This window comes from Mytilinidion resinicola, assembly GCF_010093595.1.
Source record: "Mytilinidion resinicola strain CBS 304.34 unplaced genomic scaffold BDZ99scaffold_18, whole genome shotgun sequence".
Classification (NCBI taxonomy): Eukaryota; Fungi; Ascomycota; class Dothideomycetes; order Mytilinidiales; family Mytilinidiaceae; genus Mytilinidion; species Mytilinidion resinicola.
Genome location: NW_022985454.1, coordinates 197,711 through 210,560, shown reverse-complemented (window position 1 = coordinate 210,560; position 12,850 = coordinate 197,711). Strand labels below are relative to the sequence as shown.

The 12,850-nt window shown below is 57.2% G+C and overlaps 3 protein-coding genes across 3 annotated transcripts; 1 reads left to right on the top strand and 2 right to left on the bottom strand.

Moving 5' to 3' along the window:
- Positions 1–682: 682 nt before the first annotated feature.
- Positions 683–1,198, bottom strand: BDZ99DRAFT_524458 (uncharacterized protein; the record flags this gene model as incomplete). The annotated part of the gene is made up of 1 exon (XM_033725910.1): positions 683–1,198. The coding sequence occupies one exon, from the start codon at positions 1,196–1,198 to the stop codon at positions 683–685; it is 516 nt and encodes a 171-aa protein (XP_033572451.1).
- Positions 1,199–2,547: 1,349 nt separating this feature from the next.
- Positions 2,548–6,780, top strand: BDZ99DRAFT_574414 (uncharacterized protein; the record flags this gene model as incomplete). Its single annotated transcript, XM_033728372.1, has 3 exons — positions 2,548–3,712; positions 3,957–5,064; positions 5,243–6,780. The coding sequence occupies 3 exons, from the start codon at positions 2,548–2,550 to the stop codon at positions 6,492–6,494; spliced, it is 3,525 nt and encodes a 1,174-aa protein (XP_033572450.1). The 3' UTR covers positions 6,495–6,780.
- Positions 6,781–9,216: 2,436 nt separating this feature from the next.
- BDZ99DRAFT_511028 (Rad4-domain-containing protein) lies at positions 9,217–12,747 on the bottom strand (the record flags this gene model as incomplete). Its single annotated transcript, XM_033724516.1, has 1 exon — positions 9,217–12,747. The coding sequence occupies one exon, from the start codon at positions 12,745–12,747 to the stop codon at positions 9,421–9,423; it is 3,327 nt and encodes a 1,108-aa protein (XP_033572449.1). The 3' UTR covers positions 9,217–9,420.
- Between the last annotated feature and the right edge of the window lie 103 nt (positions 12,748–12,850).

Here is a 12,850-nt window from a genome sequence, read left to right as displayed (position 1 = left end):
CGTTCGGTATCTCGTCAAATAGTCTTGAAGGATGAAGAAGATGTACTCACTGTGTAGTGGGGGGATGTCGGAGTAAGATAGCTGAAGATCTACAGGAAGTTTCAAGCTTATCCGAAACATGCATAGCGGACAGCTGTCAAACAGTCTCGGCAATCTGCAGATCATAGAATCCTCCCGCCGACCATTCGTAAATCTGTTTAAGACATTACTGAGGCGGTGGCTGCAGTAATCTGAAGCTCCAAAACGAGAAGTGCCAAGGCTCGATATCGAACAATCGGGTTCGCGATGAGGCTGGGGTCTGCAAGGAAGATGGCGACAAATTTAGACGCCACGCAGCGCTAACCAGGAATCTACTCCACACTTGGCCGTCAGTGGTCGGTTGGTGCCGGATCGATGGAGAGGCTGTCTCCATCAGTCACCACGCCATGAGGCGTTCCACAGCCGTCCAGAAAGCGTTGGCGCTGAGAAGCATGGCAAGTATTGACGGCTGGCCTTGAGCGGATATAGATACGATGCCAAGTAGGGTCTAGTGGCCTGATTCGTGATGATGCAAGGGTAGAAACTTTTACGTGCGTATGTGCACCTGTCCTGCAATGGATTGCACAACTGAACAAGAGACGATGTGGTCTGCTCGCTCTATCGCAGCCAGGCCGTATTTGTTTTCTCGGCGGTGTTCGTTGTGTTACTGGATGGAGGACGGCGCCGAGGCCACGGCAGCGTCTTCCATGTGCGACGTCGGTTGTAGGTGTGCTGTATCTGCAGGCGGCGGGGGACTATCGCGCCGGCGGCGTTGGGCGATTAGATTGCTGTCATAAGTTTCAGCGGAGGTGAGGTAGCTGGAGGTGAAGGGGCGGCCGAGTTGCTTGGAGCAGAAGGCTCCCACCATTCCAGCAACCGGGTCCACGCGCCACGAGCAAAACCAGACGTCGTGCAGGCAGCTAGCCACGCCGGTGTTGCGGCTGAAGCGGCAACTGGCCCTCCATCCACAGGGCGCGCCGCCGCAGTGGGATGGGCTGCGCGCGCAGGGGCAGAGGGGTCGCCCACCCCCAGGCGGCGAATCACGGTGGCAGCCAGAGCCCGCGGCTGCACGCTGAGCAAAGTGGCTGTCCGCAAAAGCGCGCAGGCCGGTGCAGCGCGCAGGTCGACGACCCGGCGCGCCTGGGACGCAGGCGGAAGGAGGGCGGAGCTGCGGAGGCATGGGTGCAGGGCGAGTGCGGTGCTGGAGAGAGCACGAGTGGAGGTCGCTGGCGGTGGCAAATTTTCTCCCCAACGCGGCTGCCCACGTTCTGCACGTTTCGGGCCTGCGGGAGCAGTGTGGCCGACCACGTTGCCGGCGTGTGGTGCTGGGCTGCCAGGCGGCTCGGGAGAGACGAGGCGGCGCTGGGTTGAGGGCGCACTGGAGAGAGTTGAGTGCAGACAGGCTCGGGAGCTGCGTCCCACAAGGCAGCGCTCGGGATGCGTGTCCTGTCAAGGCTCGGGAAGCCGTGTGCCAGCGGGCTCCAGCTCCCGGGCCGTGTCGTCGCCATCGCGTCGGCGTGGCATCGTGAAGCCGCTCGGGATCTCTCGTCAGTGCCCTCGATCTGCCTGCGCCCAATCAGCACCATCCCCCCTTTGCCCATCGCAGCGATCCCCAGGGGCCGTGTCTGTGCGGTGCTGGCTTGCCTGGAGCGGTGCTGGGGTGAATGTCGCCAGCACCACTCTGCGCCCCCAGACCCCCCAGCCGCTCCCACACTCACAGCGCGCCCAATCGCCGACAGCCCACTTCGACTTCCTCCCAGATGCAAGGCATTGCCGTTCTTTGCTCCTCTCCTCACCCCCATCGTCGCAAGGCGCGAAAGAGCAATGCTTATCATGTCCTCCCACCTCCAGAAGACCCCCTTCACGCTCGTTTGCCTCCCATCGTGAGCATCGCCATCCCGTTCGGGACGTGGAGGCCCCCGCCGCAGAGTGGAGGCTCGCTGGACCTGTTCGGCGGCAGCATCCAGCAGCGCAGCGTCTATAGCAGCCTGCCTCCAGCCAGCGCCGCAACTATTTGAAGTGGCGTGGATCCCCTCTGCCCTGCTCGTCAGTGCTCAGCTTCGTATATCTCTCCCGGCCTGCCTGCAGCCAGATGGGTTTCCGCGCATACAGACCTTCCCTTCGCGTGCTCCCCACGGCCTGTTCCGCGCAACCTGCACCGTAGCGCTCCAAACCACCCTCCTCGATTCGCCGCCCAGTGCTTTTGACAGCTCAACGGCTGCCACCCGCCGTTGTGTGAAACTCCGCGGCTGCGGATCGTCATTACGGCCACTTTCTAGCCTCCGCCCGTTGCCTGCCCCTCCTGCAGCCATCACGCACCTGACAGCTGCTCTTCTGGGCATGCTATTCCCGTACTGACGCCCTTGCACTGCATCACCACCCAGCCCCGGGCTGCCTCAAGTCTATTTACTGCAGGAGCATTCCAGCGCCGTGGGCGACGCCGCCTTGTCCCTCATCACCACCACTTCCTCCGCCTTTTCGCTAAGCCACGAGGTGTTTTACGGTACGAGTTCCGCCCGGCAGATCATCATGGCCTCCAGCGGGCCGACCCTCTCTACTCACGCCGCTACCAATATCGCCGGCGACGACCAGGATGCATCATGGGACCCTCCGCCGCCGCCGAACAGATGGGACCGGCCACCAACCCCGCCGCCGCCCTCGCAGCCTGCGGCAAAGCTGCGCAAGAGGACCAAGACGGGATGCTTGACCTGTCGCAAGCGGAGGATCAAGTGTGGAGAAGAACGCCCTATTTGCAACAACTGCATCAAGTCCAAACGGCACTGCGAAGGCTACAACCAGCGCGTCATTTTCAAGGCGCCCATTGGAGAGTGGCCCAACCATCAGTCAACTGTCAATACCCTTCCGTACCACAGTTCACTGTTGCCCGGGACCCGGCCTGTCTTCCGCCAACACCAACCGCCTGTCCAACAACAGACCCAAGGGCCGCTCACTGCGACCCAGTTCGACTTTGCCAATCCAGGCTCTGGGCCTATCCCAGGACTTGATCCGTTGAACACCAGGGCACTGGGGGGACCACCACCACAGTACCAACAGGACCCCAGCTATCCCCAGCAGCCCCTTCCCTCCCCACACTCGCATCTACCGACCCCAATTAGTGCGGCGTCGTATCTTCCCTCGCCTTCACACGCAAATTTCCCCCCACAGTTCGCAGGTGACGGCGGTTCAGCCTACCAGGGACAACAGTACCCGCGACAGGGACACTTTCAGCCCGTTTCTTATGATACCCAGGCTCAAGACGCAAAGCCTGCTATTTCCGAGGCTTCTTATCCTCCTGTTGCGCAAGCATATCAAATTGGTTCCGATCAGTTCGGTTATCAGCAGCATCCACAATCGCATCAGCATCAACAACACCAGCACCAAACACCACCCAACGTACACGAAGAACATGATCCATATTTGGCATCTAATAATCCACCGCGAGCAGACGAATACCAGCAACACCAGTTCATTCAGCATCGGCCGCCACTGGAACAGGTCGGCCCTCGTCGAGATTCGCACGCTTTGCCTACTCCTATAGATATGCCACGAGGACCTTATGCACCTCCACCACCGCAACCAGATCGACGTCAGTCTATCGTACATACCCAGATCGCCCAGATACCCCAGTCTGTACAGTTATCGTATTCAGATGTAGCTCCTGATGTAAAATATGTCCCACAGCATACTGTACCTGGTATGTCTCGTATTTAGCTCTAACCACCACACTATTTGTGTCTGTCTATACTATCACTATCACCACTACTATTGTCATATCTGATGTCCAATTGATTGTACAATTGTCGACTTTTCGCGTGTCCCGTTCCTTGAAGTCTATCCGTTGTAATCTCGAATCGCCTGCCCCTGAAAATGATTTCCCACTTTCGAATGTCACCTCTCCAACTGCTAGCGTGAATAGGTGCTGATGTTGAGAGTCATAGAACAGTCAACTGCCGTGTCGCATGTCCAGGAAGGCTTCGTGCCAGGCCTCTACACTTCCGGATTCGCTGCTGATCACATCAGCCCGACATACGCCCTCGATGAGGCCGCTGTGGAATATGAAGACGACGACTACTACGATGTCCAGTCTGACGAGGAGATGGAAGACGCTCCAGAACAAGAGATGATATCCAACAGGGACTTTGGAATGATACTACGTCTACATGAAGAGAGCATCAGTGACCTCAGCATACGTCGATACGATACGTTCATTTATGAGGGCATACTAGACTTCTACCGGGCGGAATGGGTAGCCAACCCACTGAAGAACCCAGCCACAGCTCGTGTATTTGCGCATTTCGTTTACGCCACTGGTCCGAGCATGTCGATCTATGAGAGAAACCCTAGGAATTCTTCGGCAATGTTCAGTGAAGGGCCAGTACCGTCCTCCCAACAGAGTCTATGGACTTACCACCTGCCAATGTTGGCGTTGAGCCATCAAGGCTTGCTGCATGCGATGCTGGCGCTCTCTAGTCTGCATATTGCAAAGCTTCAAGGCGCCGCTGTGACGCCGTCATATAAGCACTATGCGTATTCACTAAAGCGGTTGCATCATTGCCTTGGACACCCTACTAAGCGACACCTCGTTACCACATTAGCGACGTCTTTGCTGCTCGCCTTTTATGAAGTTTTCGCAGCAGACCACGTCAAGTGGAGCAGTCATCTCACGGGTGCGAAATTGCTCGTTGTGGAAACTGACTTCCGTGGGATGACCGCTGAGGCTCGTAGAATCAAGGCAGAGCAGGCGGCATATGAGTCCAGTTTCGCATATCAAAATCCTGAAATGCTGATGTCTCAGCGAAAGCTGAGCCAAGGCATAAAGGATTTGTCGTCCTCGCCAGATGAGAACCTGGTCAGTACCATCATTGGTAGAAAGCTCACATATGACGATTTTAGCCGCGTGACGGACTATGACGATCAGCCAAGGGGGCCCTCGACGGGCATTCCGAAGCAGTTAGACTTGAGTAAATATGAGATGTTTCAGGACTTGTATTGGTGGTACTGTCGTATGGATGCTTTCCAGAGCATTGTCAGCGGTAATAAACTCATGTAAGTCGTAAGGAAGCTCTTGTTCTACACAGTTCTGGAAATCCTCGAAGCCCCTGAGAGCCTAGCTCAACCTCCTGGGGTACTTCAGCCAACCACAACCTTTACAAAACAGCCCGCATCTAAGGCCTGATTTGGAATCTCAAAACCGGTCTCAAGAACTTAGGCTCACATATCACAGCATGGACTACAGCAGATGGAGCGACTGCCCCCCACGCGCACCCTGTGGTCGTGCCGACCAATGCTTCGGTACTCACGACCACGTTATTCTTCTCCTAGGTCGAATAGCCGACTTCGCGTCCAGGGATCGCGAACGTAAAATTAAACAGGTAGAGGCGAACGGCGGACAATGGAGACCAATGCCAGGCATGCCTATGGGACCACCAGCGTCATCCAGCTCCTCAGGCGGACCAGGACCAAAAGGTCCCCCCAACATCGCTCCCTCTCCCCAAGCACCTGGCCCACCCCGAGGACCCCCTCAACGTCAAGGTCCACCTGGAGGTCCACCTTCTGGACCTCCACAACTGCCCCCATTCTACGGCATGGCACCCACCCGTGGACCTTCTGCCATGCCCTCCTCCTATGCTCTCCCGACCTCCCAGGCCCCTCGAATCCCTTCATTCTCCGACCCACGCCCTTCCCCTCAATCGCAATCTCACGACCCCTCTGAACCCCTCGATCTTCCAAGCGCTTACACTGCCGCCCTGACCCACTGGTCCTCCATTCGCGCCGCCCTCTTCGCTCTCGAGCACTCTCTCGGTCCTTCTTTCGCCCCCCTGGGCCCTTCCCACGCTCCCCCTCTGAACACGCCTTTCGGCCCAGCGCTGCAGTACCGCTCGTACGACGTCGCCATTATCTGGGGCATGCTGCACATGTGTCACATCATTCTGCTCCGGGCGCACCCGGGTATGCCGCCAGCTGCGATGCAAGCAGCCGGCGTAGCAGGGAAATTAACGGAGTGGTACGCGGAGCAAATCGGCCGCCTGGCCGCCGGCATCCTCATGCCGGGCGCCGACAACACCTACGAGGAAGACAATCTCGATTACGGTCCCTACGGAGCAACCGGCGACGCGAAACCGACACCGCCCCTTAACCCCTCTCTCGGCGCCGCTCTAATCGAATCAACTATGCCGCTTTTCTTTGCGGGGATCCAATACACGTCCACCGCCCACCGTGAGTGGGTCGTTTCCCGCCTCCTCGATATCGAACTCCGGTCTGGTTGGGCGACGGCCGGGCAGATCGCGAGGGGGTGCGAGACAAGTTGGGTGCGAGCGTTTCAGGCAGGAAGAGGGCCGTTTTATGAGAGGAAGCGGGAGCAGGAGGTACTGCAGGAGGAGCGGAGGGGGAAGGTCACGGAGGAGAGGTACGCGGAGAGGGGGTTTGTGGTGCACTATGCTACGCGGTATACTTGGGCGAGTGGGATTTTGGACTAGGTTTCAGGAAAAGGAGGAGGAAGAGGAGCATAGTGAGAGGGGGTTACGGCGTTTGGATCTGCAAAAAGGGTACTGTGATATCTACGACTCTCGCTATGATTTTCTAATGGGGAGGGTAAGAGAAGGAGGAGGAGGAGCGAGTGGGTGATTATGATATCCACGCTCGCTACGCTATTCTAAAAGAAGGGAAAGAGGAGGCTTCAGGAGGGCCCCACCACTCACTACACTATTCTTAATGCCATAATGACCTGCACGCTACAATCCTTTTCCCTCCTGTCCATCTCCCTTCTCACATCTTCCAAATTTTCAAGATTTCGTCGAACCCCCTTTTTCCACCATCCGTCTCCCCAGCACGCGCCCCAACTATCCAAAACTACCGCACGTCGCCCAAGCGCACTTCGCCACATCGCTTATGCGTATCAGGATGTGGCGTGTCCAACAAAACCAGACCCACCTTCCCTCTTGAGATTCAAATCGCCAAAAAGCAAATATCAACCTGAATCGCGCAGGTTTTGCTGCTTACGTAGCGCTACATACCTGATGCTACCTCCGTAGCTTACCTGATGCTACCTCCGTAGCTTACCTGATGCTACGTAACCCCTTACTGGCCCACCTCTCCCTCAGAAACGTCATCAAAAGCAACAAATTCGCACTGCGTTGAACCCGAGTCAGCTTCCGCGTAGCCATTGCTATAACATCGCCTACCCCTACTCTTTCGCCACCAACACCCAAAAAAGAAAAAAAGCAAATTCTGGCTTCCTGAGAGGGCATGGCAGGTACGGTACCCAATCACACGCCTCCGTTTCGCTAATTACTACGCGCTCTTGCAACTACCCCTTCCCAAGGTCCGCACCCCTTCGCTTTGCGGAGCGCGCATGGAAAAGCGCTGTGGGGCCAATCGAAGCACGCATATTAGCCAAACTACTAGCGGGGTGTTTTGGTTCACGGAGGAGGTTACGGCGCGGCCGTGGCGTAACGGCCTTCCGGTCGCTAACGGGGACCACAGAGTGAACGAATGTGCAGCGTAAGACGGGCGTTTGGGACGCGCCGGCTCGCCTGTCGTGCCTCTGAAGATGCGGTGGCTGTGGACGGGCGGCCGACTCGCAGCGAACGCCGGCGAAAGCAAGGGATCTGCGTGTGGAGAGCGGAATGGAGGCAATGGGGGCTAAGACGCAGAACTGCGCGGGGGAGTTGGATGGACCGGCATCGCCTACGTACTCCGCAGTTATGGGCGCTGAAAGGGAGGAGAACGCAGAGGAGATGGGTTGGGAGGCGTAAGACGGGGTTTTGGGACCCGGTGGCGTGGTCGGGTGGACGGCGCGTATGCTGGTTGTCGTAGTTGTGTGCACAGCTTTCATCCCCTGTTTTGCTGCTATAGGTAGTGGGAGTGTTAGAGAGAACTGGAGACGGCTTGTTAGATGGGTATGTCGCCTACCCTAACCTTACTATCAGGACGACATCCCCAGTTTCCTGACTTTGAGTGATGAGAGCTGACAGGACTACTAGATTCTGACCAGGGCGGTCTGTCTGTCGAGCGCAACTCCTACACGACATGCCCGCGTTCTAGTCACTGATGTTAACAAAAGTAACGAGATGGACTGGACCGCATAAGATGGAGTTTCGAGACCCCCCTCCCCCGGTGTGTTTAGGACTGCGTCGCCGCTTCTCGAATTGTCTACGACACACGTGCCCGCTTTCTCCCAACGGCGGCCTCGTGAGTAGTGTTAACAAGAGCGATGAACTGAATCCGCTGGGCTGGGCGCTGAGATTGGTAGAGGGAGGGTTGTAACCACACGCTTTCCTGTTTATACTGGCTACCAGCCGTTTTGCGGGAAAGCGGTGGGAGAAAAGGTCATGAACTCTCCCGCGGAGATCTGAAGGAAGCTACGAACGTGGGCAAAGGAGACTGAGCTGTCTACGTTACGACGACAGCATGCACGATCCTTAATGGGTATTAGCCACCGCCGCGCCGTCATGAAAAGGCATTGAAAGCTACGAATCGAGGCGCGGAGGGTTCAATGAGTGATGGATCCGATTGTCCGCTAAAGTGGCTGTTACCAACAACACCAGCCCAGCACACAACACCCCTTACCCGCATTCCATCGCCTACATCCCAACAAACCGCAATTCTGGGAAACGGAGGTCGTGGCGTGGACTCGCGCAGCTCCTCCCTACGCCGGGATGAGTAACTCACCGCAACATCACGCACACTCCCGCCGGGCAGATCCATCCTCGAATCGCTTCCTCGACCCCCTTTCCCCTGTAACTGGCCACTCACTCCTACCTTCTTCCCCTCCTATACGTCCCTACTCATCTATTCGCCATCTCGAGATCACGTGCCCCACGTGACCCACTTCCCTCGCACCCAATAACCCCCCCCCCCTCCCCTCCCTTTCCCAGTGCGGCAACTCTTGGCTCACGCTCCACGCACCAAGCCCCTCCGTCGCGCGCAAAAGTGTGGAAGACAGTCAAAAAGGGCGACCACTCCCCTTGCGCGCGCGCGCGCCCGCGCCGGGGTTCTGCAATGCAGCCAAGCCGCGGGGGCGGGGCGTTTTGTGTGGGAAAAAAGGGCGGCCAATCAGCGTCTTTTCACGGAGAAGCGAATGAGACGCAGGATGGGCGTGAGAGGGGATGGTGTGCGGGATTAAGCGGGTTTGGGGTTGATGGTTTTATTTATGGTTTTACTTTGGGGGGGCGGGTGGGTGGGCGTAACTATCCTACGTTATGTTATTGCTTTCTTTTCTCCCCAACTTCTTGCTTTGGAACATTGTATAGCGTAGCGGAGGAGGTAAAATTTCAGCGGGGTTTTGGATTTTATTGGATTTTTATGTTTGTGGTTTATGTTTAAGTTATGGTTCATGTTTATGGGTTTGTGGAATGTGGGTGAGTTTATCCTATATTATCCGCTCACGCTTCTCTGTAAAACTCACGTCTTCGCTTTCTGCTTCCCCCTCCCTCGACCCGATGTCCTCTTCGTAGTGGCGGGAACGTCGTCCGTAAGCTTGTCGCTGTCGTGCGAGAAGTAGTGGCTTCGCACGGCGCGCTGGCTCTTTCGCGCAGCATGCCGTCTCGGCGCTGGTTTCGCTTCGAACTCTGATTCCTCACCCGAAGCAGACTCAGAAGGCGATTCTTCCTCAGCGTCTTCTTCATCCTCGTTATCATTAGATGCTTCGTTTCGCCTGGATGCTTTCGTCGCAGACCGAGATGCTGTGGTTGGATTTCTGGCTGCCATGCCGCCGCGACCGCGTCCACGACCACGGCCACGTCCGCGTGCGGTGGGTTGGCGTTTGGGGGTTGGGACAGCGGCGATGGGTTCGTCGTCGGCTTCATCCTCAGTGCTATCGACGTCCTTGGGGTATTCTTGGTCTGTAGTGATCGTGTTCTCGTGTGAGAAAGGGAGATGTGCGGATTGCAGTGAGATAGGTGTTTGAAGAGCGGCTGGTCGAGGGCGATGGACATGCGTCGTGGGAGAGTCGTCCTCGATGATGAAGCCGCCGCCGAGGGGACCACACTCCTCCTCTTCGTCGTCGTCGCGGAGGAAACCACCTTCCAACTGCTGTTTTTGCGACGCCTCAGGATCGGCCTCCTCCCCCCCAGTCCCACCTTTCGCAGCACCCTTCCCCCTATCATCCGCCGGCGCAATCTCATAATCATCCCCATACTCCCTCTTCATCCGCTCCACAATTCGCAACCCCATAAAAAACTTCCTCCAAAGCCCCAACACCATCTTCTCCCGCTTCGCCTCCTCCTTCTTCCTCTTCTCCACTTCCTCAGCCTCCCACGCATCAATCACCGCATCCTCATTCCCCACCGCCACCACCACCCCCGTCAACACCGGCACCGCCCGCTGCCGCCCAAACTCAAACCCCGTGCACGCCTCCGCAAAGTCCACGCCCAGCTTCTTGCACACCCGCGCCGCGCCCTTCAGCGGGATATGCACAGCACCCTTCGGCACCATAGTCGGCACATACACATCGATATTGCCAAACACATTCCTCGGGATCTTCCCGTCCTTGATCGGCTCCGGGATGATCCAGTCGGTTTGAGATTTAGCGTAGAGGCCCTGCTTGACCTTCTCGCCCTCCTCGAGCTCGCGCTCGGCGATTTCGCGCTTGCGGGTCACGGTGACAGCGCGCATGGGCACGAATTTGAGAGGCTGTTCTGCTTCCTTGACTTCCCTGCCTTCCTTATGCCAGCTTTCAACGGTCTTGCAGGCCACGACGTCGGCGCGGCGGTAGACGGGCTCGGTGGTTTCTTTGGCGCCTTTGCCGGTCGTGAAGTGCCGTACGATCTTCGCGTTTGGGAGGAGCGCTTCTTCGCGGCGGAGATGGCGTTCGAGGACGTAGACGGCGGAACTTTTGTACCCCTGCAATGTTTCTTTCCCGCCGTCTTCGTCTAGTCCTTTTGGTTTTGCGGCCGTGGCGGGAACGAGGTCGCCGGAGTCTTCGACCTCATCCCATACGGTGTGGAAACGGGGGTGGCGGGAGTAGGGGCGTAGGACGCTTTTGAACCAGTCCCAGTGTTCGTATTTTAGGACTTTGCCGCGCTTGTTGTGGATGGAGACTTTTTCGACGGGTAGGCGGAAGCCTTTGGTACGCCCGGGCCAGATGTGGCGCGGGAGGTAGCGGGTGGTGACGTCTTTTGCGGTTCCGTCGGATGAGAAGGCGATGAGGTAGCAGAAGACCTGCTTGGCTTTGTCGGCGGTGGCGGGGCGGGGGTAGAAGTTGGATATGAGCTCGGCATTTGAGGCTGGTGCAACGATGGAGAGGGGTAGAGGTGAGACGGCGATAGGAATGTGAGTTGTTGGGGAGAGGGCTTCGGTCCAATATGTGGGGTGTGGGAGGTCGGATTTACGAGATGGACTTGAGGGTATTGTTTTTTTCCTCGATGATTGAATGATCTCTACGGGCGAGTCGTCGTCGGAGGGAGGGTCGCTAAGGGGGCTATCATCGTCCTGTACAGTCTGCTTTCCATTTCCGTTTGGCTTTCGAGGCGGCCTGCTTGGTGTACCGTTCTGAGCTGGCCTGTCGAGATCCTTCTTTGGCTTTCCCTCTTCTCCCTGACTCCATCCGAATCCAACCGGCTGTAAACTGGCGACCAACCTGGCTTCGATTCCTATTCCACGTAGTAAAGCTGTGAACAGTTGCTGGCCTACGTCTCTGCTCCCTTCAGGTTTCTTGGCCTTCTCCCGAAACGCCTCCAAGCTTTCCACTCTCTCCCCAAAGATAGCAGCATTAGAAGGGTCTCGTTTCCATGCCTCAATTTCAGCTGCCAGTGCCCATGGGGGGAGATACCCCCTTTTCCGTAAGGGTGGGGTAGTGGTTTTGTATCTTTGCTTCCAGAAGGATGAGAGGTATTTTAAAAGACGGATCAACGGATCACCAGAAGAAAGATTTGGTGTGTTCGGCTCTGCGTGCGTAGACGTAGCGCCCCAATCACGTGAATTCCTATCTTGGTCCTTGCTCTTACGTCCCGCTGTTTTGCTGTCTTTGGAATTTCCTTTGCCAGTTCCAGCTTTTGCCTTACCTTTGCCTTTACTTGTCTCGGCGACCGCGTCTACTTTGCCGGGATATCCACTCTCGATGACACGGAGATGGCCGTCCTGTATAGCAGCATTCCGCCACCATATTTCTATCTCTTCCCAGGCACCTTTATTCAGCCCCTTGACCAGTATCCTCTGCACCTCCTTATCCTGTATCCAGGCATTCCGGATCAGATTATGAAACATGAGAAACTGGACATGCATGCAGTGCGTGACCATTCTGACATGGCGTTGCACCTTGGAAGCCCCCTTCTTGCCGGTGCCTGAGTCGAAAGCGGAGGCATTGGGCGCGGCGGACAGTGTGAGCTCGAGGTCACCAGAGGGCTCGGGGGCTGTGTCGTCATCCTTCATATGGGCATGGGTGTTATGGTGGCCGCCCAGGGCATCTTCCCACTCCTCCTCCTCGTCGCTGCCGTCATCGTCTCCAGGCTGGTCATCCTTTTGCCTGCTCGTGCCAGGGTGCGCTCCGTTGATGGCCACATCCTCAAACTCGTCGCTGCTCGCGTCGCTGAGCTCGGAGTCAGAGTCCTCATTCTCTATCAAGGCTTTGGTCTGTGACAGCGTGCGCTGCAGGCTCGGTGTCGCATCCAGAGTCTCAAACACCGACTCTCTGGCTCGCTGGGCTCTCGATGGGGGTGTGGCGCGTTTCGCGGGCGGCGAGGGATCAGGGCCGGGCTCGCGGAGGCGCTTTCGGGGAACGAGTGGAGGCATTGGGCGCGGACAGGGCGCGATAGCTGACTCTTGTATCTCTGCCTGGGGCGCGGCGAGGTTGTGCGGAGATTATGTTGTGGTGTTGCACATGGCAACGCGGGGC